We start from the raw sequence: 25,821 nt of genomic DNA, 5'->3' as shown, positions 1-25,821 counted from the left end.
ACTAGGGAGGCTGTGTCTGGGGGAGAGTTGGGTTGATAAAGACCCCCCATCCCCACCCCCTCCTGGGAGGTTCTGGTTCTCTCAGATGTAACCTACAGGAGATATAAGATCATCTGCAGAGTAATAACGTGTATACAAACATGTATTTTATATTTAACTAGCTAGCTTGTGGCTCAGCAAATTGCCAGTAAACGCTAAGAAACACAGCCAAAATCTTTTGCTTCTTGATTAAACACCTCACAACAAATTCCTCCACCATTGTAAACAAGGATATTCCAGGTCGGGTGTCCATTTTTAAGCTTTTCCCTTAACAAGCAGGGTTTCTGTTCTCTTCACTGTGCTTGTCGGCAGCCATCTTGGCTTTGGTGGAAGCTAGCTAGCTTATTGGACTGACAGGCCATCCTGGTGAGGAATTTATGGTTTCCCTCCAATAACCAGCTCCGATATAGGTCAATGCTCTCTTGTGGCATCAGGCGGTAGGGACCATGTGTAAACACTGATTATCCACTGCACAGGATAGCTAATGGCTGGATTTGTACTTATGAGTCAACAGTGTTGTTATGCAGCTGGAATTAGCTTATGAGTCTCTGTCTCCCTTACTCACTCACTCAGACAATGTTGTTTTTCCGGCGGTGTTCTGTTTTATTTATCTTCTTCCATTTGTACCCTCCTGCACAATGTGGTAATAAGAACTCCAACTCAAAGAGAATGCCCAAGTTTTAACGAAATGACTTACGTAAATTATCATTCAAACAAATGGTGGCTTTTTTCCTAGTATTCCCTAGCAACTTCCCTAGTATTGACTATAGGCTAGGCTACTCTGTAGAGATGGGATACGATGGTACTGGATCTTATAAGAAGCCGAAGTCTGATTGTCTTTGGGCTGCAGCGGGTGGCCTATCTCCAGAGAACTCATTAGCCACAATGACAAGGCCAGGGTTCGTTAGCGCTAACCAATCGGATGCTACATTGGCAGCAGCTAGCTAGCCCCCAGTACACCTGAAGTAATAAAGGTACTGTACTGATAAAGCAGGAAGGGGATGTGTCATAAAAGATTGCTTTGAGGACTCTTCTTTTCTACTCGCTCTCTCGTTCTCAAGACATTCACTCTTTCAGTCTTCAGTCAATTATGCCTTGGGATCTGGCTCCAGGGTCTGGCCTACATACAGGCTGTTCAGAGCTGAATCCAAAACAGCTGGGAGGGTTGACTGCTTCAAATCACTTCCTCGTTAACGCACGCGCTCGGTCTGATGGCAGGAAATCACTGTGGAGAACTCAATGAAAGTCATTGAAACTTTACTCGAGGTGAACGTTTGATTGGGACTGATGTGCCCTGAATCTATGAACTGACAAAACACGTTTCATCTGAGGGTGAAACGCTTCCCTAAAAATGAAAAAAGTATTAATAATTCATCATTTTCATCTGGCTGCAGATATTAATTAGGTGGTTTTTGATTGAAGCGTTGGAAAGCATTGATCTATGATACAGTTTCAGGCAACTAGAGCAACATTTGACTTACTGTATCCAGACTATACCCCACACTGTATTGTGGCGGTAATGAATCCAACTAGAACACATTTACCAGTGGACTGTTTGTGATTATCCTATTATCTAGACTACAAACCGATCCATAGTCATCACTGTTCTAAATGGACAAAATAATTGTATGTGGAATGTATACGTTTTGCTTACTAATGACATATAGGAACATGCAGAATGAGCTGAAATGAATCTGTTCTTGCAGGTGGTTTGCAATATGCCTGGACATTGGTTACTCTGTGGGCGGGCCATTGATTTAATCTAAATAACTCCCAGGCCCAGCCTCTGTCTACAGTATCATTGATCCTTCTCCTTCGTTTCTCACTTCTCGCTCTCTCCGGTCAAGTTAGAAGAGTCAAATATATTTCTATGCTGAACATGTCTGAGTATGTAAAATAGTTGAATATGTTTGGCACTGCTGAAACTAGCTGGATTCATACAGTCAAATTTAACCGCATGCAATAAACAGTAAAAACCGCCAAGTTTTTACAATGTTTCTTATTTTAGCAGTTTTTATCTACACTGCTGTACAATCCTCTAAAATCTTGACCCTTTTCTTTTCCTCTCTGTCTTTCGCTCTCTCTCCGTCTCTCTCTGTCTCTCTGTCTCTCTCTCTCTCTCTCTGTCTCTCCATCACCTCTTCAGCTTCAGCACAGCATACCAGTGCATCTACTACTCCCCAGAGCACACAGCCAAGGCCCAGGAGGTGTTGCACAGTGTGGGCCATCTCCAGCCTCTCATCTCTGGCCTGGCAGACCAGCTGCTTCAGGCCGCCCAGCAGCACTCCATGGCTGGGCTGAGGGAGGCACTCAAGACCTTGGCTGGAAAGGTGAGTAGGCCTCTACCACCACAACTACCAGAACCACCACCACCTACCAGCTATTTACTTGTTCTTTTCACCACCATTTAGCTCCAAGCCTGGGGTGGGGGTGCTGCTTAGTGCCCCTGGCTGGATTGCTAGCCACACATGTCTCCAACCACCACCACAATCTACCCCCTCTGTCCATGTTCCTTTCCCCCACGATGGATCTCAAAGGCACGGGTAGAAGTGCTTTGCTTAACTTGTCTGGATCTGTACCCCTCCCCCGGGTGCTGGAGGTGATGGGCTGAATGCCACCATCTGGATGTGTGTAGCACCACGGGGGAGCTCATTTTAAAGCTCTTCCCTCCTGCTGTGCTAGTGTGTAAACAGGCAAGGTGAAGCCAGGTAGGTGAAGCCAGGTAGGGGGAGGCTGGTAGGTGAAGCCTGGGGGGTGAAGCCTGGGGGGTGAAGCCTGGGGGGTGAAGCCTGGAAGGTGAAGCCTGGAAGGTGAAGCCTGGTAGGTGAAGCCAGGTAGGTGAAGCCAGGTAGGGGGAGGCTGGTAGGTGAAGCCTGGGAGGTGAAGCCAGGTTAGGGGGAGGCTGGTAGGTGAAGCCTGGGAGGTGAAGCCTGTGGGGTGAAGCCTGGAAGGTGAGCTACCAGGGGGATTAAAACTGTAGCTATTTGTAGAAAATCTCCTTTACTGTGACTGTGTGAGCATGTGTTTTGCCTCAGAGATTATTGTTTATACTGTATTTTGCTGAATATATTTGGCTGCAGCAAGTGTATTTTAATGACCTGAAGTTGCCCTTCAAGCGTACTGTCACCTACTACAAAACATCTGCCGTGAAGACATCTAGCTCTAGGGTTAAACACACCCCAAACACACACACACCTCTCGTCATACCCACTGTCCATAACTCATCATTAAAATGCCAAAGCCAACAAAAGTGAATTGCGAGTCGACGAGCGCAGACTTTTATGGACCAGACACTTGGTGTTTTATCCGTGTAATTATGAATTACATCTGGTGCTGTCAGATTTGCAATCTGCTGCAGTGAGTGAGTGAGAGATTGTTTTTGCCACAGTGGAGTAGAGCCCAATCAGACAGTTTAATTGGTACATTCTCTCTGTCACCGCTTCCCCTCATCCTTGATTAGACACGCAGGCGGCCTGGTCAGCGCCGGCCCTGCTCCTCTGATTGGAACTTCAAACTTTGTGTGTCTCTGTCTCGGTGGTTGGGTGTGTGTGTGTGTGTGGTGGGCGGAGTGAGGGAGGCATGTGGTAGGGTGTGTATGGGGAAAGATATAGTTGGATGGGGAGTTTGATTGATGGTTGTCCGTTGGATAGTTGTTCACCTCATATGCATGAGTAGTCTGTCATAGAATGTGTTTGCACATTTGCTTGTTGTGCTGTGTTGTGTTCACCCTAAGTAGTTCATCTATCATTTATTGATTTAAAAAAAAAAAATGCACCTTTATTTAACCAGGTAGGCCAGTTGAGAACAAGAACAAGTTCTCATTTACAACTGCGACCTGGCCAAGATGAAGCAAAGCAGTGCGACACAAACAACAACACATTGATAATCCATAGTCCGCCTAGCAACACCACACATTCAGCACACAATTTTCACCATATAATGTATGATCCTGGATGAATTAGGTGCTCTACCCATGGCATTTCCACGGAAACTCTCAAAACACACACTCACTCACACACACAGCCATGCTGGCTCCCTGGGTTGATGTGTGTCCACTGTCCAGACTAATAGCTGTGGAGCTTCGGTCCATAGGGAGGGAGAGAGAGAGGGAGAGAGAGAGCGAGGGAGAGAGCGAGGGAGAGAGCGAGGGAGAGGGAGAGGGAGAGAGAGAGGGAGAGAGCGAGAGGGAGAGAGAGGGAGAGAGGGAGAGAGGGAGGGAGACCCTAATGAAAGCACAGAGAGGTTTGATCCAGAGTCACGTTACTCACCAAGGACAGCTCCCACTGCCAGCGTCTCACACACAGAGACTTCTCCTCCAGAGAGTCTGGGAGTGAGATGAGCAGTGGGGGGAGAAGTTAGCCTGGGATGCAAACTGACTATTTCACAATTTTCATCTTGGATTCAAGGCTATGGAGGAGGGTTGTCACTGGGCTGGGGGGATGCTGTGACTCCCCTTAGGGAAAGGGATAGGGGGGAGTTTAAAACAGAAAACCCACACTATGAAACAAAGAAAGATCTGCAACGATCTACGGGTTCTCAGATGCTGTGTTATTACTGCTACTGCTGCTACTGGTGGTGATGATGATGATCAGTGAAAGAACGATGCGTCAATTCATCTCCTGCCTTCTGGGAAGTGATGCTTATATCCAAAAGCGCAGAATACCTATTACTATTAGCTTCTATGCATTATTACAGTATAAGAGGATTGCCTTATTTGGGCAGAAAAACGTCCTGTGTTAAATTACATTGGATACGGCGTGCCTACCAGGCGTACCTACCAGGCGTGCCTACCAGGCCTGCCTATGAGGTCATACACTTCTCCCAGTCTATATTTCCATTCAACATCTTTCTCCTCTGTACATGTTTCTCCTTTAATTAAGTAGGAAGTACCATACATGCACTACCGGTCAAAAGTTTTAGAACACCTACTCATTCCAGAGTTTTTCTTTATTTTGACTATTTTCTACATTGTAGAATAATAGTGAAGACATCACAGCTATGAAATAACACATATGGAATCATGTAGTAACCAAAAAAGTGTTAAAGAAATCAAAATATATTTTATATTTCATATTCTTCAAATAGCCACCTTTGCCTTGACAGCTTTGCACACTCTTGGCATTCTCTCAACCAGCTTCCTGACATAGTCACCTGGAATGCATTTCAATTAACAGGTGTGCCTTCTTAAAAGTTACTTTGTGGAATTTCTTTCCTTCTTAATGTGTTTGAGCCAATCAGTTGTGTTGTGACAAGGTAGTGGTGGTATACAGAAGATAGCCCTATTTGGACTTCAAGTGCAATCGCAAAAACCATCAAGCGCTATGATGAAACTTGCTCTCATGAGGACCGTCACAGGAATGGAAGACCCAGAGTTACCTCTGCTGTCGAGGGTAAGTTCATTAGAGTTACCAGCCTCAGACATTTCAGCCCAAATAAATGCTTTACAGAGTTCAAGTAACAGACACATCTAAAAATCAACTGTTCAGAGGAGACTGTGTGAATCAGGCCTTCACCGTCGAATTGCTACAAAGAACCCACTACTAAAGGACACCAATGAGAAGAAGAGACTTGCCTGGGCCAAGAAACATGAGCAAAGGACATTAGACCGGTGGAAATTTGTCGTTTGGTCTGGAGTCCAAATTGGAGATTTTTGGTTCCAACCACTGTGTCTTTGTGAGATGCAGAGTAGGTGAACGGATAATCTCCACATGTGTATTTCCCACCGTAAAGCATTGAGGAGGTGTGACGGTGTGGGGGTGCTTTGCTGGTGACACTGTCTGTGATTTATTTAGAATTCAAGGCACACTTAACCAGCATGGCTACCACAGCATTCTGCAATGATACACCATCCCATCTGGTTTGCGCTTAGTGGGACTATCATTTGTTTTTCAACAGGACAATGACCCAACACACCTCCAGGACGTGTAATGGCTATTTTACCAAGAAGGAGAGTGATGGAGTGCTGCATCAGATGACCTGGTCTCCACAATCCCCCGACCTCAACCAAATCGAGATGATTTGCGATGAGTCGGACCGCAGAGTGAAGGAAAAGCAGCCAACAAGTGCTCAGCATATGTGGGAACTCCTTCAAGACTGTTGGAAAAGGATCCCAGGTGAAAAAGAAAGAAAAACCCTTGAATGAGTAGGTGTTCTAAAGCTTTTGACCGGTAGTGTAGGTTTGCAAAGGGAGGGTATATTACTGGAAACGTTCTAAGTGTATCAGTAAACTACCAGACTTTTGGTAGCTTTCAAGGTTTTGGGGGAATTTTATACAGGTACTTCAGATTATCGCAGGTGTCTGTAATTATCTCTGGCCCTCTGTGTGGCCTTATCACATGTGAACATATAAAAATATATAAAATATATAAAATAATAAGATGATTTCAAAAATATATAAAGAATGACAAAACCGTAAAACATTATCCTAAATATAAACCATCAACTTAGTGAATACCATTGGTGTGGGTTTCAGCATGAAATATTCTTGATATATTTTTTATTTCGACTATGTCTATATCTTTGTTGTAAATGTTTCGCTGCCAAACTGGTGGCAATTGTGAAAAAAGTCATTAGTAGAAGGAGTTGCAGCGTTAATTGAAATGAATGCCATTGTTGATTTTTTAAAATGAGTTTGACTATTTTCTCTTGATCCATATCCACTAGAAACTCATGGACAATATGGACACAGATATAAACAAGTTATACTTTATATGAGTATTTTTTATTATTCAAGTATAACTTACCAGAGTTACCATAGATGACCTGTTAATTTCCATAGTTACCATAGATGACCTGTTAATTTCCATAGTTACCGTAGATGACCTGTTAATTACCAGCGTTACCTGTTAATTACCAGCGTTACCGTAGACGACCTGTTAATTACTAGCATTACCATAGACGACCTGTTAATTTCCATAGTTACCGTAGATGACCTGTTAATTACCAGCGTTACCTGTTAATTACCAGCATTACCATAGACGACCTGTTAATTTCCATAGTTACCGTAGATGACCTGTTAATTACCAGCGTTACCTGTTAATTACCAGCGTTACCGTAGAGGACCTGTTAATTACCAGCGTTACCGAAGATTCCAGTAACTTTGGTAAATGACCAGTAGATTTATAACCCTAATCATACAGTATAGTACAGACAACTCCTCTCATCCTCTTCAAATCAGTGGTGAGCGTATAGCCTTGCAGTTTTTTCATCTACTTTAGATCAAACATACAGTATCACACATAAAAACCACTCCTCTTGCAGTTTTTTCATCTACTTTAGATCAAACATACAGTATCACACATAAAAACCACTCCTCCAACCATAAGCATTTCACCTCTGACTTGCACTTTTCCCTCAGTTGAGATCACAGATGTATTGAAGAACTCAATGTTTCTTTCTCTCAGGGGATTTCCGGTCCTTAGATCTCCACAGTAGGTGAAGGTGAGAACCAGAGTGAAGTGAAGTTCTCACGTGAGATTGAGCGATTTGAAATGTGCTTTTCTTTCACCAGAGACAGTTTAAACCAAGTCCTGGATTAGAACACACATTCATCTGATATTGTACAGTGTGTTTAGTGGACTCTCTGTCTGAGAAACCGACCCTTAGAGTATTTTCTGTCAGACGCAACACCTTCAAATGCACCACACAGCACAGTATAGACAATCCTCCCCTAAGGATGGTTCACAACTTTCAAATCTACCCGAAATGCAAACAACTGAAGAGAGAGAATAAACCCGGAGACTATCAACAATCTGAGTCATTGTGAGTTAGTCTAATAGAATATCAACTATCTGAGTCATTGTGAGTTAGTCTAATAGAATATCAACTATCTGAATCATTGTGAGTTAGTCTAATAGAATATCAACTATCTGAGTCATTGTGAGTTAGTCTAATAGAATATCAACAATCTGAGTCATTGTGAGTTAGTCTAATAGAATATCAACTATCTGAGTCATTGTGAGTTAGTCTAATAGAATATCAACTATCTGAGTCATTGTGAGTTAGTCTATTAGAATATCAACAATCTGAGTCATTGTGAGTTAGTCTATTAGAATATTAACAATCTGAGTCATTGTGAGTTAGTCTATTAGAATATCAACAATCTGAGTCATTGTGAGTTAGTCTAATAGAATATCAACTATCTGAGTCATTGTGAGTTAGTCTATTAGAATATCAACAATCTGAGTCATTGTGAGTTAGTCTATTAGAATATTAACAATCTGAGTCATTGTGAGTTAGTCTATTAGAATATCAACTATCTGAGTCATTGTGAGTTAGTCTATTAGAATATCAACAATCTGAGTCATTGTGAGTTAGTCTATTAGAATATCAACAATCTGAGTCATTGTGAGTTAGTCTATTAGAATATCAACTATCTGAGTCATTGTGAGTTAGTCTAATAGAATATCAACTATCTGAGTCATTGTGAGTTAGTCTAATAGAATATCAACTATCTGAGTCATTGTGAGTTAGTCTATTAGAATATCAACTATCTGAGTCATTGTGAGTTAGTCTATTAGAATATCAACTATCTGAGTCATTGTGAGTTAGTCTATTAGAATATCAACTATCTGAGTCATTGTGAGTTAGTCTAATAGAATATCAACTATCTGAGTCATTGTGAGTTAGTCTATTAGAATATCAACAATCTGAGTCATTGTGAGTTAGTCTATTAGAATATCAACTATCTGAGTCATTGTGAGTTAGTCTAATAGAATATCAACTATCTGAGTCATTGTGAGTTAGTCTATTAGAATATCAACTCTCTGAGTCATTGTGAGTTAGTCTAATAGAATATCAACTATCTGAGTCATTGTGAGTCTAATCCTAATATAATAACAATGGCTCGGGATGGGCTTTGTCGCAATCAAATAGCTTGGTCCCTTGACCCCGCGGTTAAGAAGAGCAAATATGACCAGAGTGTGAAATACCATGTCTCTCACCATGCATTGTTCAGTCACCCCAGAAAAGCCAATGAATACCAAATGTATTCCATCGATTGCAAATGAACGTTGTGGAAGATAAGCACATTCCTATTTGAATATGGATTTTGGCATTTTAAGTTCCTTTTGGGTTTCTGTGGGAGTTTTGATCCTATTGAGGTTTTATGCTTCACTGATTTGTGTGTAGGGTTGGGTTGTGGGGAAGTGTGTGGGGTTGGGTTGTGGGGAAGTGTGTGGGGTTGGGTTGTGGGGAAGTGTGTGGGGTTGGGTTGTGGGGAAGTGTGTGGGGTTGGGTTGTGGGGAAGTGTGTGGGGTTGGGTTGTGGGGAAGTGGGTGGGGTTGGGTTGTGGGGAAGTGTGTAGGGTTGGGTTGTGGGGAAGTGTGTAGGGTTGGGTTGTGGGGAAGTGCGATGGGTTGGGTTGTGGGGAAGTGTGTGGGGTTGGGTTGTGGGGAAGTGTGTGGGGTTGGGTTGTGGGGAAGTGTGTGGGGTTGGGTTGTGGGGAAGTGTGTGGGGTTGGGTTGTGGGGAAGTGGGTGGGGTTGGGTTGTGGGGAAGTGTGTAGGGTTGGGTTGTGGGGAAGTGTGTGGGGTTGGGTTGTGGGGAAGTGGGTGGGGTTGGGTTGTGGGGAAGTGTGTAGGGTTGGGTTGTGGGGAAGTGTGATGGGTTGGGTTGTGGGGAAGTGTGTGGTGTTGGGTTGTGGGGAAGTGTGTTGGGTTGTGTGGAAGTGTGTGGGGTTGGGTTGTGGGGAAGTGTGTGGGGTTGGGTTGTGGGGAAGTGTGTGGGGTTGGGTTGTGGGGAAGTGTGTGGGGTTGGGTTGTGGGAAAGTGTGTGGGGTTGGGTTGTGGGAAAGTGTGTGGGGTTGGGTTGTGTGGAAGTGTGTAGGGTTGGGTTGTGTGGAAGTGTGTAGGGTTGGGTTGTGGGGAAGTGTGTAGGGTTGGGTTGTGGGGAAGTGTGTGGGGTTGGGTTGTGGGGAAGTGTGTGGGGTTGGGTTGTGGGGAAGTGTGTGGGGTTGGGTTGTGGGGAAGTGTGTGGGGTTGGGTTGTGGGGAAGTGTGTGGGGTTGGGTTGTGAGGAAGTGTGTGGGGTTGGGTTGTGTGGAAGTGGGTGGGGTTGGGTTGTGGGGAAGTGTGTGCATGCGTGCATTTTTGTGCGCGCGAGTATCCATGTTGATAAAGTTTTCTCCTAATTGATGTAAATGTGAACTTGCACCAAATGTTAATCAAGTTATATATTTCAATCCAGAGTTATACCGCTCTCAAATGATTCATTGACAGTTATAATGGAGACTATATACTGTACAGGATAGGCAATTAGTGAATGGAATGTAATCCCACTCTGTAACTGTTTGTTCACACATGCACTTTTCAACAACCACCATAACCCAGTTTGATAAGGCCCTACAAGAAAGGCTGTCTGCCAAAACCAGGCCTCTATGACTCCCAGTGCTAGCAGGGTTTTTTGTTCTGTTCAGTTAATATACATACATACAGATTGTTCCTTGTCAGATCACTTTGCCAGATATAAAGCTGAAACAGAACCCTGAAAACACAAAGAGGTCTTCCAGGAGCAACTACATAACCACTAGGGGACAAAGACGCCATTCTCCAGTCTCACACTGTTTCCGTACAAGCCCTCCAATATCCTCCAAGTACCACCTTCCCCTCTCTCACCTCAGAGATTCCTCTCTACCCTCTCTCACCTCAGAGATTCCTCTCTACCCTCTCTCACCTCAGAGATTCCTCTCTACCCTCTCTCACTTCAGAGATTCCTCTCTACCCTCTCTCACCTCAGAAATTCCTCTCTACCCTCTCTCACCCCAGAGAGGTACACAGATTCCTCTCTCACCTCAGAGAGGTACACAGATTCCTCTCTCACCCCAGAGAGGTACACAGATTCCTCTCTCACCTCAGAGAGGTACACAGATTCCTCTCTCACCTCAGAGAGGTACACATATTTCTCTCTACCCTCTCTCACCTCAGAGATGTACACAGATTCCTCTCTACCCTCTCACCTCAGAGAGGTACACAGATTCCTCTCTACCCTCTCTCACCTCAGAGAGGTACACAGATTCCTCTCTACCCTCTCTCACCTCAGAGAGGTACACAGATTCCTATCTCACCTCAGAGAGGTACACAGATTCCTCTCTACCCTCTCTCACCTCAGAGAGGTACACAGATTCCTCTCTCACCTCAGAGAGGTACACAGATTCCTCTCTCACCTCAGAGAGGTACACAGATTACTCTCTCACCTCCGAGAGGAACACAGATTCCTCTATCCTCTCACCTCAGAGAGGAACACAGATTCCTCTCTACCCTCTCACCTCAGAGAGGTACACAGATTCCTCTCTCGCCTCAGAGAGGTACACAGATTCCTCTCTTGCCTCAGAGATGTACACAGATTCCTCTCTACCCTCTCACCTCAGAGAGGTACACAGATTCCTCTCTACCCTCTCTCGCCTCAGAGAGGTACACAGATTCCTCTCTACCCTCTCTCACCTCAGAGAGGTACACAGATTCCTCTCTCGCCTCAGAGAGGTGCACAGATTCCTCTCTCACCTCAGAGAGGTACACAGATTCCTCTCTACCCTCTCTCACCTCAGAGAGGTCCACATATTCCTCTCTACCCTCTCTCACCTCAGAGAGGTACACAGATTCCTCTCTCACCTCAGAGAGGTGCACAGATTCCTCTCTCACCTCAGAGAGGTGCACAGATTCCTCTCTCACCTCAGAGAGGTGCACAGATTCCTCTCTCACCTCAGAGAGGTACACAGATTCCTCTCTCACCTCAGAGAGGTACACAGATTCCTCTCTACCCTCTCTCACCTCAGAGAGGTACACAGATTCCTCTCTACCCTCTCTCACCTCAGAGAGGTCCACAGATTCCTCTGTACCCTCTCTCACCTCAGAGAGGTACACAGATTCCTCTCTCACCTCAGAGAGAGGCACAGATTCCTCTCTCACCTCAGAGAGGTGCACAGATTCCTCTCTCACCTCAGAGAGGTGCACAGAATCCTCTCTCACCTCAGAGAGGTGCACAGATTCCTCTCTCACTTCAGAGAGGTGCACAGATTCCTCTCTCACCTCAGAGAGGTACACAGATTCCTCTCTCACCTCAGAGAGGTACACAGAATCCTCTCTCACCCCAGAGAGGTACACAGATTCCTTTCTACCCTCTCTTACCTCAGAGAGGTGCACAGATTCCTCTCTCGCCTCAGAGAGGTACACAGATTCCTCTCTACCCTCTCTCACCTCAGAGAGGTACACAGATTCCTCTCTCACCTCAGAGAGGTACACAGATTCCTCTCTCACCCCAGAGAGGTACACAGATTCCTTTCTACCCTCTCTCACCTCAGAGAGGTGCACAGATTCCTCTCTCGCCTCAGAGAGGTACACAGATTCCTCTCTACCCTCTCTCACCTCAGAGAGGTACACAGATTCCTCTCTACCCTCTCTCACCTCAGAGAGGTACACAGATTCCTCTCCCGCCTCAGAGAGGTGCACAGATTCCTCTCTCACCTCAGAGAGGTACACAGATTCCTCTCTACCCGCTCTCACCTGAGAGAGGTTTACAGATTCCTCTCTACCCTCTCTCGCCTCAGAGAGGTACACAGATTCCTCTCTACCCTCTCTCACCTCAGAGAGGTACACAGATTCCTCTCTCGCCTCAGAGAGGTGCACAGATTCCTCTCTCACCTCAGAGAGGTACACAGATTCCTCTCTACCCTCTCTCACCTCAGAGAGGTCCACATATTCCTCTCTACCCTCTCTCACCTCAGAGAGGTACACAGATTCCTCTCTCACCTCAGAGAGGTGCACAGATTCCTCTCTCACCTCAGAGAGGTGCACAGATTCCTCTCTCACCTCAGAGAGGTGCACAGATTCCTCTCTCACCTCAGAGAGGTGCACAGATTCCTCTCTCACCTCAGAGAGGTACACAGATTCCTCTCTCACCTCAGAGAGGTACACAGATTCCTCTCTACCCTCTCTCACCTCAGAGAGGTACACAGATTCCTCTCTACCCTCTCTCACCTCAGAGAGGTCCACAGATTCCTCTGTACCCTCTCTCACCTCAGAGAGGTACACAGATTCCTCTCTCACCTCAGAGAGGTGCACAGATTCCTCTCTCACCTCAGAGAGGTGCACAGATTCCTCTCTCACCTCAGAGAGGTGCACAGATTCCTCTCTCACCTCAGAGAGGTGCACAGATTCCTCTCTCACTTCAGAGAGGTGCACAGATTCCTCTCTCACCTCAGAGAGGTACACAGATTCCTCTCTCACCTCAGAGAGGTACACAGAATCCTCTCTCACCCCAGAGAGGTACACAGATTCCTTTCTACCCTCTCTTACCTCAGAGAGGTGCACAGATTCCTCTCTCGCCTCAGAGAGGTACACAGATTCCTCTCTACCCTCTCTCACCTCAGAGAGGTACACAGATTCCTCTCTCACCTCAGAGAGGTACACAGATTCCTCTCTCACCCCAGAGAGGTACACAGATTCCTTTCTACCCTCTCTCACCTCAGAGAGGTGCACAGATTCCTCTCTCGCCTCAGAGAGGTACACAGATTCCTCTCTACCCTCTCTCACCTCAGAGAGGTACACAGATTCCTCTCTACCCTCTCTCACCTCAGAGAGGTACACAGATTCCTCTCCCGCCTCAGAGAGGTGCACAGATTCCTCTCTCACCTCAGAGAGGTACACAGATTCCTCTCTACCCGCTCTCACCTGAGAGAGGTTTACAGATTCCTCTCTACCCTCTCACCTCAGAGAGGTACACAGATTCCTCTCTCGCCTCAGAGAGGTGCACAGATTCCTCTCTCACCTCAGAGAGGTACACAGATTCCTCTCTACCCTCTCACCTCAGAGAGGTCCACATATTCCTCTCTACCCTCTCTCACCTCAGAGAGGTACACAGATTCCTCTCTCACCTCAGAGAGGTGCACAGATTCCTCTCTCACCTCAGAGAGGTGCACAGATTCCTCTCTCACCTCAGAGAGGTGCACAGATTCCTCTCTCACCTCAGAGAGGTGCACAGATTCCTCTCTCACCTCAGAGAGGTACACAGATTCCTCTCTACCCTCTCTCACCTCAGAGAGGTACACAGATTCCTCTCTACCCTCTCTCACCTCAGAGAGGTCCACAGATTCCTCTGTACCCTCTCTCACCTCAGAGAGGTACACAGATTCCTCTCTCACCTCAGAGAGGTGCATAGATTCCTCTCTCACCTCAGAGAGGTGCACAGATTCCTCTCTCACTTCAGAGAGGTGCACAGATTCCTCTCTCACCTCAGAGAGGTACACAGATTCCTCTCTCACCTCAGAGAGGTACACAGAATCCTCTCTCACCCCAGAGAGGTACACAGATTCCTTTCTACCCTCTCTTACCTCAGAGAGGTGCACAGATTCCTCTCTCGCCTCAGAGAGGTACACAGATTCCTCTCTACCCTCTCTCACCTCAGAGAGGTACACAGATCCCTCTCTCACCTCAGAGAGGTACACAGATTCCTCTCTCACCTCAGAGAGGTACACAGATTCCTCTCTCACCCCAGAGAGGTACACAGATTCCTTTCTACCCTCTCTCACCTCAGAGAGGTGCACAGATTCCTCTCGCGCCTCAGAGAGGTACACAGATTCCTCTCTACCCTCTCTCTCACCTCAGAGAGGTACACAGATTCCTCTCTACCCTCTCTCACCTCAGAGAGGTACACAGATTCCTCTCCCGCCTCAGAGAGGTGCACAGATTCCTCTCTCACCTCAGAGAGGTACACAGATTCCTCTCTACCCTCTCTCACCTCAGAGAGGTACACAGATTCCTCTCTACCCTCTCTCACCTCAGAGAGGTACACAGATTCCTCTCTACCCTCTCTCACCTCAGAGAGGTACACAGATTCCTCTCTACCCTCTCTCACCTCAGAGAGGTACACAGATTCCTCTCTACCCTCTCTCACCTCAGAGAGGTACACAGATTCCTCTCTACCCTCTCTCACCTCAGAGAGGTGTACAGATTCCTCTCTACCCTCTGGGTCATGTTTCAGGAGGTTAGTGGCAGCACGGGGAGAGATGCTCCAGGTGGGTTTCGTTTACTAACGTATGCCGCATTCATTTGTTCCATCTCTCATTGGTTCTCTTGTTCGCCTGTTCAAAGGATCTCTGCTCATGTGTCGTATTAGACTGCATGTGGTTTGCTGTGGTAATAGAATTGCTTATTGCTATGCTAACTCAATTATTCCTGAGAGCCCTTATCTGTGGTGCCGGGGTACGAGCCGTCTTGGCGCTGGATGATCATCAGCATTCAGCAGCTTGTGAATTTGAGAACAAAGAAGGTAGCTACCCCTCGGAGGCGAGAGGGCTCACCGAGGAGTAATTGAATAGTTTCTTGTTGTTGACGTTGTTGCCGGTGCCTGGCGCCGGCGCTAGCGAACACGGAGGGGAAGGCTAGCGAGGAGGAAAGCTAATCTTCCATCACTCCTTCATTTTACTAGCCCGCTGAACACACACACACACACACACACACACACACACACTCAGTTTTTGATGAACTCCTCAGTGATATCCCTCTCCCCTGTTCTCTGGAACTCTCATTCACCCTCTCTCTCTTTTTCATTCTGCCTCCCTTTATCTCTCTCTCTCTCTCTCTCTCTCTCTCTCTCTCACTCTCTGTCTGTATTTCTCCCTACCTCACCACCCTCCCACATCCCACTCATTCAATCTCCCGCTCTTCCCTCTGATTTCTTGCAGACGGAGCAGTTTGTGCACGCGCTCAAAGACGAGCTGGTGAAGAGCGCCTTGCTGGCCCTCCACGCTGCACAGCCCGGCTACGTGACGAAGAACCAGAACCAGACCCTGCCAGGCCACCAGGGTCACAGTCACCAGGACCACCCTAGTCCCAGCCAGAGGGGTCAACAAGGCCAGAGCCCACCCCAGAACCCAGGCCACAGTCCTGGGCAGCCATCGGCTACAGACAGCCCTGTGGTAGTGTGTAATAATGTGGATGGTGGCTCCCAGACGGCTCCCATCAGAGAAGACGGACAGACACCTCTGAAGCGCCAGGACTCCATACCGTGCCATAAGGAGTATGACGAGGAGGAATGGGCAAGTCCTGCTGTTTCTATACCATCATCTCGCTCTGCGTTTGCTCTGCGGGTCTCAATCTCTGTCCCCCTTCTTCCTCTCTCTCAATTCAATTCAAGGGCTTTATTGGCATGGGAAATATATGTTAACATTGCCAAAACAAGTGAAATAAACAATTAAAAAAATTAACAGTAAACATTACACTCAAAGACGTTCCAGAAGAATAAAGACATTTCAAATGTCATATTATGTCTATATACAGTGTTGTAACAATGTGCAAATAGTTAAAGTACAAAAAGGAAAATAATCAAAGCATAAATATGGGTTGTATTTACAATGGTGTTTGTTCTTCACCGGTTGACCTTTTCTTGTGGCAACAGGTCATACATCTTGCTGCTGTCATGGTACACTGGTATTTCACCCAGTAGATATGGGAGTTTATCAAAATTGGATTTGTCTTCGAATTCTTTGTGGGTCTGTTTAATCTGAGGGAAATATGTGTCTCTAATATTGTCATACATTTGGCAGGAGGCTAGGAAGTGCAGATAATTTTCCACCTCATTTTGTGGGCAGTGTGCACACAGCCTGTCTTCTCTTGAGAGCCAGGTCTGCCTACGGCGGCCTTTCTCAATAGCAGTGCTATGCTCACTGAGTCTGTACATAGTCAAAGCTCACTCACTCTCTCTGTCTGACTCTCTCTGTCTCTCTCTATCTCTGTCTCTCTCTATCTCACTCTCTCTCACTCTCTCTGTCACTCTCTCTGTCTCTCTCTGTCTCTCTCTCTCTCTCTCTCTCTCTCTCTCTCTCTCTCTCTCTCTCTCTCTCTCTTGCCAGTGCAAGTCTAAAAGTTGCTTTATCAGATGATAAAGTGTTAGTATCAGTTACAGAAATCTTAAGAAGCTGTGTGTGTGTGTGTGTGTGTGTGTGTGTGTGTGTGTGTGTGTGTGTGTGTGTGTGTGTGTGTGTGCGTGTGCGTGTGTGCGTGCGCGCCGTGCGTGCGTGCGTGCGTGCGTGCGCGCCGTGCTAATAGAAACGATGGGGACTCAGTCCAATAAAGCCATAGCTAACAGCAGGGACTTAGCCGGAGTCACACACTACAATTCCTAATCAGCCATCAAACAACTGTCTGCCTTTGAGAAGAGTTCAAAAACACTCACCTCTGAAACAAAGGACATCCAAACTGCACTCCAACACACACACACACACACTAAGCCATGCTTGGCAAGCCTAATTACTTTCCTCGACAGGCAGAAAGTGAATAAATCAATAAAAAAAAGGGGGGTATTATGAGGACAATACGAAACAGAGGAGTTTGGAGGCTTTCCGCTCCAAAGTAGAAAAGCACTTTGAGAGTTATCTCTTCAAGCAGGCTGCAATTGCCATCGGAAACATACTGTGGGTTGAGTTTCCTGAGACTAGAGAAACTCTTCATAGTGCTTCTGTGACCGATTGATTTTGAGACAATAAAAGTTAAAGGCCAGTAGAGCTCTGGTGATAAGGGCTTTGAACAGCCAACATCCAATCATACTCAAACCCACTGTAGTGGCCCAAGGCAGAGATATACATCCATATTTAAAATGGTTGATGTTATTTATTAGATTCTATGTTTTGGGATCAAATAGTACCTTGCACATCGTGGTTCGCTAACAGACCGTTGTGGAACATGGATTGATCTTCCAGACAGATCACATGACGCGGCAGGTAGCCTAGTGGTTATAGCGGACTAGTAAACGAAAGGTTGCAAGATCGAATCCCCGAGCTGACAAGGTACAAATCTGTCGTTCTGCCCCTGAACAAGGCAGTTAACCCACCGTTCCTAGGCCGTCATTGAAAATAAGTCTTAACTGACTTGCCTAGTTAAATAAAATAAACATGCAGATTGACATCTTTCCTTTCCTCTCTCTCTTTCTTTTAGCTATCTCCCTCACTCTCACACAGACACACACACACACACACACACACACACACACACACACACACACACACACACACACGCACACAGAGGCCAGGTGCTGATGTTGTGTTTGTCTCCTCTAGGACAGGGTGTGGGCCGACGTGGCGAAGAGCCTCAACTGTGTCATCGCCATGGTGGACAAGCTCCAGGAGCAGGAACCAATCAGCAACAACCAGGAACAGCAGGTCCTGGCTGATGTCATCACCTCCCACAACCCTGGTAAGAGTTTCACCGCTGAATGTGTCGTACAACACGGCTCTACATCCATAACAATGTCCTATACATGTACAGTAGCCTAGTCCCAGGTCTATTGGTGTTGTCTTGCCATGTTGATATCACCTACATACAGTTATGTAGTCCTGCAATACTAACCAGAAATACTTCCGTAGAGTCCTGGATGTATCTAGATGGCACAAGCTCTAGTCCTTCGGTCTTAACTCCTTCTCACCATAGGATGGCAGTCACGTACCACGACAGCCAGTTGCAGTATTTGGTCTGCACAAAATCTGCACACACACTCAGACTCTCATAAATGACCGAATGAAGCACAGGAGGTTGGTGGCACCTTAATTGGGGAGGACGGGCTCGTGGTAATGACCGGAGCATACAGCTACATACATCAAACTCGTGGTATGATGCCATTCCATTCGCTCCGTTCCAGCCATTATTATGAGCCCTCCTCCCCTCAGCAGCCCCCAGTGGAATTAAGGTAAGAAGGAGAGAGTGCACAAATAACACATTGACCACAGAGAAGTGGAGCAAGGACCTCTTGTTATTCACACCCAGATGTTATCTCCCCTGCATCCAATCAAATCGTCTGCTCAGACGAGGGCGTGTCGTGTCCCTACTACTGCCAGGTGGTTGGCAGATTGGTGCAGGCGAAGGTGTTGGCTCCCGTGTCAGGATAGTGTGTGTGTGCATGTTGGTGAATCATTAGTGTGTATGAGCATGGCAGCCGATCTAGTGACACGTCTTTGTCCAAACATTCACAGGGAGTAATCAGGACACAGCATTTTATTAAGGTAGAGAACATTGACACAGGGAGTAAGCAGGACACAGCAGCATTTTATTAAGGTAGAGAACAGACACAGGGAGTAAGCAGGACACACAGCATTTTATTAAGGTAGAGAACAGACACAGGGAGTAAGCAGGACACAGCATTTTATTAAGGTAGAGAACAGACACAGGGAGTAAGCAGGACACAGCATTTTATTAAGGTAGAGAACAGACACAGGGAGTAAGCAGGACACAGCATTTTATTAAGGTAGAGAACAGACACAGGGAGTAAGCAGGACACAGCATTTTATTAAGGTAGAGAACAGACACAGGTAGTAAGCAGGACACAGCATTTTATTAAGGTAGAGAACAGACACAGGGAGTAAGCAGGACACAGCATTTTATTAAGGTAGAGAACAGGACACAGGGAGTAAGCAGGACACAGCATTTTATTAAGGTAGAGAACAGACACAGGTAGTAAGCAGGACACAGCATTTTATTAAGGTAGAGAACAGACACAGGGAGTAAGCAGGACACAGCATTTTATTAAGGTAGAGAACAGACACAGGGAGTAAGCAGGACACAGCATTTTATTAAGGTAGAGAACAGACACAGGGAGTAAGCAGGACACAGCATTTTATTAAGGTAGAGAACAGACACAGGTAGTAAGCAGGACACAGCATTTTATTAAGGTAGAGAACAGACACAGGTAGTAAGCAGGACACAGCATTTTATTAAGGTAGAGAACAGACACAGGTAGTAAGCAGGACACAGCATTTTATTAAGGTAGAGAACAGACACAGGGAGTAAGCAGGACACAGCATTTTATTAAGGTAGAGAACAGACACAGGGAGTAAGCAGGACACAGCATTTTATTAAGGTAGAGAACAGACACAGGGAGTAAGCAGGACACAGCATTTTATTAAGGTAGAGAACAGACACAGGTAGTAAGCAGGACACACAGCATTTTATTAAGGTAGAAAACAGACACAGGGAGTAAGCAGGACACAGCATTTTATTAAGGTAGAGAACAGACACAGGGAGTAAGCAGGACACAGCATTTTATTAAGGTAGAGAACAGACACAGGTAGTAAGCAGGACACAGCATTTTATTAAGGTAGAGAACAGACACAGGGAGTAAGCAGGACACACAGCATTTTATTAAGGTAGAGAACAGACACAGGGAGTAAGCAGGACACAGCATTTTATTAAGGTAGAGAACAGACACAGGTAGTAAGCAGGACACACAGCATTTTATTAAGGTAGAGAACAGACACAGGGAGTAAGCAGGACACAGCATTTTATTAAGGTAGAGAACAGACACAGGTAGTAAGCAGGACACAGCATTTTATTAAGGTAGAGAACAGACACAGGGAGTAAGCAGGACACAGCATTTTATTAAGGTAGAGAACAGACACAGGGAGTAAGCAGGACACAGCATTTTATTAAGGTAGAGAACAGACACAGGGAGTAAGCAGGACACAGCATTTTATTAAGGTAGAGAACATTCACAGGGAGTAAGCAGGACACAGCATTTTATTAAGGTAGAAAACAGACACAGGGAGTAAGCAGGACACAGCATTTTATTAAGGTAGAGAACAGACACAGGAGTAAGCAGGACACACAGCATTATAAGGTAGAGACAGACACAGGGAGTAAGCAGGACACAGCATTTTATTAAGGTAGAGAACAGACACAGGTAGTAAGCAGGACACAGCATTTTATTAAGGTAGAGAACAGACACAGGGAGTAAGCAGGACACAGCATTTTATTAAGGTAGAGAACAGACACAGGTAGTAAGAGGACACAGCATTTTATTAAGGTAGAGAACAGACACAGGGAGTAAGCAGGACACACAGCATTTTATTAAGGTAGAGAACAGACACAGGGAGTGGTCATCCTCATCTGTTTGAAGAGAAAGGGACGATTAATGAGTTTTATTTTTCTCTGTTGCCCTGTTCAGACCAAGGGCTGTGATTGGTCCAGCCAAGACTCCCGTTGACAAGGCATTGTGGGAGTATGTCTGTTTGGACAGGGACCGGTGGGAAGAAGAAGGGGTGAATGTGTGTGTAGTGTGTTTTCAAAGCGAGATAAGGCATGATTTATTTGGCAAGGGGTACCCAGATGTTGAGTGCTAAGCTTTTTTTAATCTGGTTTGTGTGGAGGAGGTGTGTGTGTGTGTGTGTGTGTGTGTGTGTGTGTGTGTGTGTGTGTGTGTGTGTGTGTGTGTGTGTGTGTGTGTGTGTGTGTGTGTGTGTGTGTGTGTGTGTGTGTGTGTGTGTGTGGGGGGGCGCGTACTTGTTTTCGTTTGTGAGTGAGAGGGAGGGAGGGAGAGAAAGGGAGCAAGAAAGGTGAGGGGGGAGTGTGGGATTAAAGAGATTTGATTAGCTTTCCTGGCTTTTGTTGACATAAGCAGTCAGTTGGAAAAAAACGATATTAAAAGTTTTTCCACGATGGTGTTCCTCACACCATCACATGTAGGCTTCGTCACAGCATTGGAGCCATGGAAGAATGGGGGATACCTAGTCAGTTGTACAACTGAATGCATTCAACTGAAATGTGTCTTCCGCACCCCTCTGAATCAGAGGGGCGCGGGGGCTGCCTTAAGTGACATCCATGGCGCCTGTGGAACAGTGGGTTAACTGCCTTGATCAGGGGCAGAACGACAGAGTTTTACCTTGTCAGCTTCGGGATTTGATCTAGCAACCTTTTGGTTACTGGCCCAATGCTCCTACCCGCCAGGCTACTTCCCGCCCCCATGCAGAATACATAGGCAGCCGAGTTCCTTTAAAAAGAATCGAATCCATGGACAACACTGCCCCCTATTGACCATCACTTGTCCCAACATCACAGTGCGGTGGCCTCGTGGCATAGCCACGGGAAGTAGTTTGGGGGTGGGTGCGCTGAAGACCTCTATATCGTCGGTCCACTAATACAGGACTAGTAAAGGCCCACTACACTACTTTTGTGATAAAAAAATAAACGAAATGTATTTGAGTATTTACCAGCATTTGTAACTTGAGTCTGACAATTATCTGTACAAAACAGTTAATCTGATAATATTTGTGGAATATAAAAACACTTGCTTGATACACAGTAGATTTTTCTTCTGTTCACTCACTTTGCATTTTGTTAATTGAGAAATATAATCTATTAACATGTCTATTTTTGAAAGCATTCTTACTTTACAGCATTTTTTCACACCTGCCTAAAACTTCTGCACATTACTGTATGTTTTCCAGTTTCTTTAAATACTTTGAAAATGCAACTTATTTCTATGTAAAAACTGAAATGGTCAATTCATTCCTTTTCCATTTTAATAGACACTCTTATCCAGAACAACTTACAGTAGTGAGTGCATACATTGTCGTACTGGTCTGCCATGGGAATCAAACCCACAACCCTGGCATTGCAAGCACCATTCGTACTGGTCCCCCGTAGGAATCAAACCCACAACCCTGGCATTACAAGCACCATGCTCTACCAACTGATCATCACAGACCACTTGATGTCTCAATGTACTTAATTACTGGATTGGTCATTGTTTTTCTTCATGGTGAGGAAAGTCTACAGGTACAAACGTATATGATCAGCTTATGTACAATACATTAATGTACATTTACATTAAGTGGTTTGTAAGGATGGTAAATTAGTACTGCACAAAAATTGGTTGTTTTGCCATGTTATTTGATCAAGAATATTTAATTTAATGTGAACGTTTTGTCTTTGCCTGTAACTTTGCACCTTTTGATGTAAATGTTTTTGCTCATGCTACAGAGATTTATATCAGTCCACTGCAGAGGTTTATATCAGTCCACTGCAGAGGTCTATATCAGTCCACTGCAGAGGTCTATATCAGTCCACTGCAGAGGTCTACAGTTGAAGTCGGAAGTTTATTTCAGCTTTTATTTCTTTCATCACATTCCCAGTGGGTCAGAAGTTTACATACACTCATTTAGTATTTGGTAGCATTGCCTTTAAATTGTTTAACTTGGGTCAAACATTTTGGGTAGCCTTCCACAAGCTTCCCACAATAAGTTGGGTGAATTTTGGCCCATTCCTCCTGACAGAGCTGGTGTAACTGAGTCAGGTTTGCAGGCCTCCTTGCTCGCACACGGTTTTTCAGTTCGGCCCACAAATGTTCTATAGTATCGAGGTCAGCGCTTTGTGATGGCCACTCCAATACCTTGACTTTGTTGTCCTTAAGCCATTTTGCCACAACTTTGGAAGTATGCTTGGGGTCATTGTCCATTTGGAAGATCCATTTGCGACCAAGCTTTAACATCCTAACTGATGTCTTGAGATGTTGCTTCATTATATCCACATAATTTTCTTTCCTCATGACGCCATCTATTTTGTGAAGTGCACCAGTCCCTCCTGCAGCAAAGCACCCCCACAACATGATGCTGCCACCCCGTGCGTCATGGTTGGGATGGTGTTCTTCGGCTTGCAAGCCTCCCCCTTTTTCCTCCAAACTTAATGATGGTCATTATGGCCAAACTGTTCTATTTTTGTTTCATCAGACCAGAGGACATTTCTCCAAAAAGTACGATTTTCACCATGTGCAGTTGCAAACCGTAGTCTGGCTTTTTTATGGCGGTTTTGGAGCAGTGGCTTCTTCCTTGCTGAGCGGCCTTTCAGGTTATGTTGATATAGGACTCGTTTTACTGTGGATATAGATACTTTTGTACCTGTTTCCTCCAGCATCTTCACAAGGTCCTTTGCTGTTATTCTGGGATTGATTTGCATATTTTGCACCAAAGTACATTCATCTCTAGGAGACAGAACGCGTCTCCTTCCTGAGCGGTATGACGGCTATGTGGTCCCATGGTGTTTATACTTGCGTACTATTGTTTGTACAGATGAATGTGATACCTTCAGGCGTTTGGAAATTGCTCCCAATGATGAACCAGACTTGTGGAGGTCTACAATTTTTTTTCTGAGGTCTTGGCTGATTTCTTGAGATTTTCCGATGATTTCAAGCAAAGGTGGCACCTAAGTTTGAAGGTAGGCCTTGAAATACATCCACAGGTACACCTCCAATTGACTCAAATAAAGTCAATTAGCCTGTCAGAAGCTTCTAAAGCCATGACATAATTTTCTGGAATTTTCCAAGCTGTTTAAAGGCACAGTCAACTTAGTGTATGTAAACTTCTGACCCACTGGAATTGTGATACAGTGAATTATAAGTGAAATAATGTGTCTGTAAACAATTATTGGAAAATGACCTATCATGCACAAAGTAGATGTCCTAACCGACTTGCCAAAACTATAGTATGTTAACAAGAAATTTGTGGAGTGGTTGAAAAACAAGTTTTAATGACTCCAACCTGAGTGTATGGAAACTTCGGACTTCAACTGTATATCAGTCCACTACAGAGGTCTATATGGTCGCTAATAATAGTAAAGGCCCAGTGCACTACTTTTGTGAGAAAAATATATTTTCAAAAAAGTATATATTTTTGTATTAGTATATATTTTTGTATTAAGATTTTTAGGGGGTACTGCAGCCTCCTGGTCAGCTTTAGTCTGTCAAGCCAGACAAGCTCTTATCCTTTCACGTCTATGAAAACAGTCAGTCTGGGAATGCACCAGGAGACATGGAACAGTCATTATGAAACACCAGCCTCTTGGGTTCCTACTGCAGTATCCAACAGTCATTATGAAACACCAGCCTCTTGGGTTCCTACTGCAGTATCCAACAGTCATTATGAAACACCAGCCTCTTGGGTTCCTACTGCAGTATCCAACAGTCATTATGAAACACCAGCCTCTTGGGTTCCTACTGCAGTATCCAACAGTCATTATGAAACACCAGCCTCTTCGGTTCACTCCACTTGACCACTACATTCTCAAACCTCAGTGACTAAAACTGGATGGACTTTCTGCCTTGACCCCTGCCTTGACCCCTCTGATGTTTGACAGATGTCTGCTTCAAGTCAGTTTTGAATCCACAATTGTTTCTAAATTGGAGACCCTAGAAGCTAAACAAACTGTCCAAACTGTCCAAACTATCAACAAACAAAGGTCTATCTTGTAACAAATATGCAACCAAATTAGATGTGTTAGAGCTGCAACCAGCTGCAAAACATTTCTCAAACATTTAAACAAACCACTGAGAGGATTCTCAGTCCTTGGAGAACATACCGTAACTGAAGTTTTTAATAATTCTTCAGGGTGGCAACATAACATTTTCATCAACAATTCTCATCGTCTTTAATGCTGATGCATTTCTAGGCTCCGTAATCAGCACAACTAGAGATGTAGAGAAATCAAGATTCCAACATAATCTGTGTAACGTATGGTTCTCATGTCTTCTCCTGTCATGTCTCCCTTGTATGTTGCAGAAGGGGATTGGCGGGAGCAGCTCTGCCCCCTGGTGGTGAGGTTGAAGGAGTGCATTGCTGAGGTGGTGGTGCGGGCCAGGAGGGCCATGACTTTCGTCCTGCTGCAGGAGGCTGCCTGCAGCATCCCCCAGGGACTGTTCCTCAAGCAGAGGAGGGATGTGGTCTTCAGTCAGGCGGTAGGTGGCCACCTGTGAAGTGAGGACTCCGCTTAGGAAACAGCCTATAGATATTTGTTGCAATTGATTTGTCCTGTCAAGGCTCTCCAACCAATGCCAACGTTTTTCAGCTGTTAGGAAGCTAGTTATGATGTACAGTATCAAACCACCATTCAACGGCATGTTTTTGTTTACATCATTTACACAAGAGATTAGTTAGCATTTCACTGACTATGTTTCTGCTGAAACACGGCTCCTAGTCCTAGCATATGCAGTAATTGGAAGTGATCCAGCAAGTCTTTGAAACTGATCCGGCAGCAGCT

At 45.3% G+C, this 25,821-nt stretch overlaps 1 protein-coding gene across 6 annotated transcripts in view; it reads left to right on the top strand.

Moving 5' to 3' along the window:
• inpp4b (inositol polyphosphate-4-phosphatase type II B) overlaps positions 1-25,821 on the top strand; it is a 244,899-nt gene that overhangs the window by 202,710 nt on the left and 16,368 nt on the right. For all 6 annotated transcript variants that reach the window (XM_045716544.2, XM_045716543.2, XM_045716545.2 and 3 more), the window contains 4 exons: positions 2,186-2,369; positions 15,714-16,067; positions 18,084-18,219; positions 25,344-25,519. In XM_045716544.2, coding sequence (XP_045572500.1) covers positions 2,186-2,369; positions 15,714-16,067; positions 18,084-18,219; positions 25,344-25,519 — 850 coding nt within the window. The remainder of the gene's footprint in view (positions 1-2,185; positions 2,370-15,713; positions 16,068-18,083; positions 18,220-25,343; positions 25,520-25,821) is intronic.

The sequence above is a fragment of the Salmo salar genome, chromosome 04, assembly GCF_965601325.2.
Source record: "Salmo salar chromosome 04, fSalSal1, whole genome shotgun sequence".
NCBI classification, from domain to species: Eukaryota; Metazoa; Chordata; class Actinopteri; order Salmoniformes; family Salmonidae; genus Salmo; species Salmo salar.
Note: the sequence above shows the minus strand (reverse complement) of the source record. Positions and strands in the feature narration are given on the sequence as shown.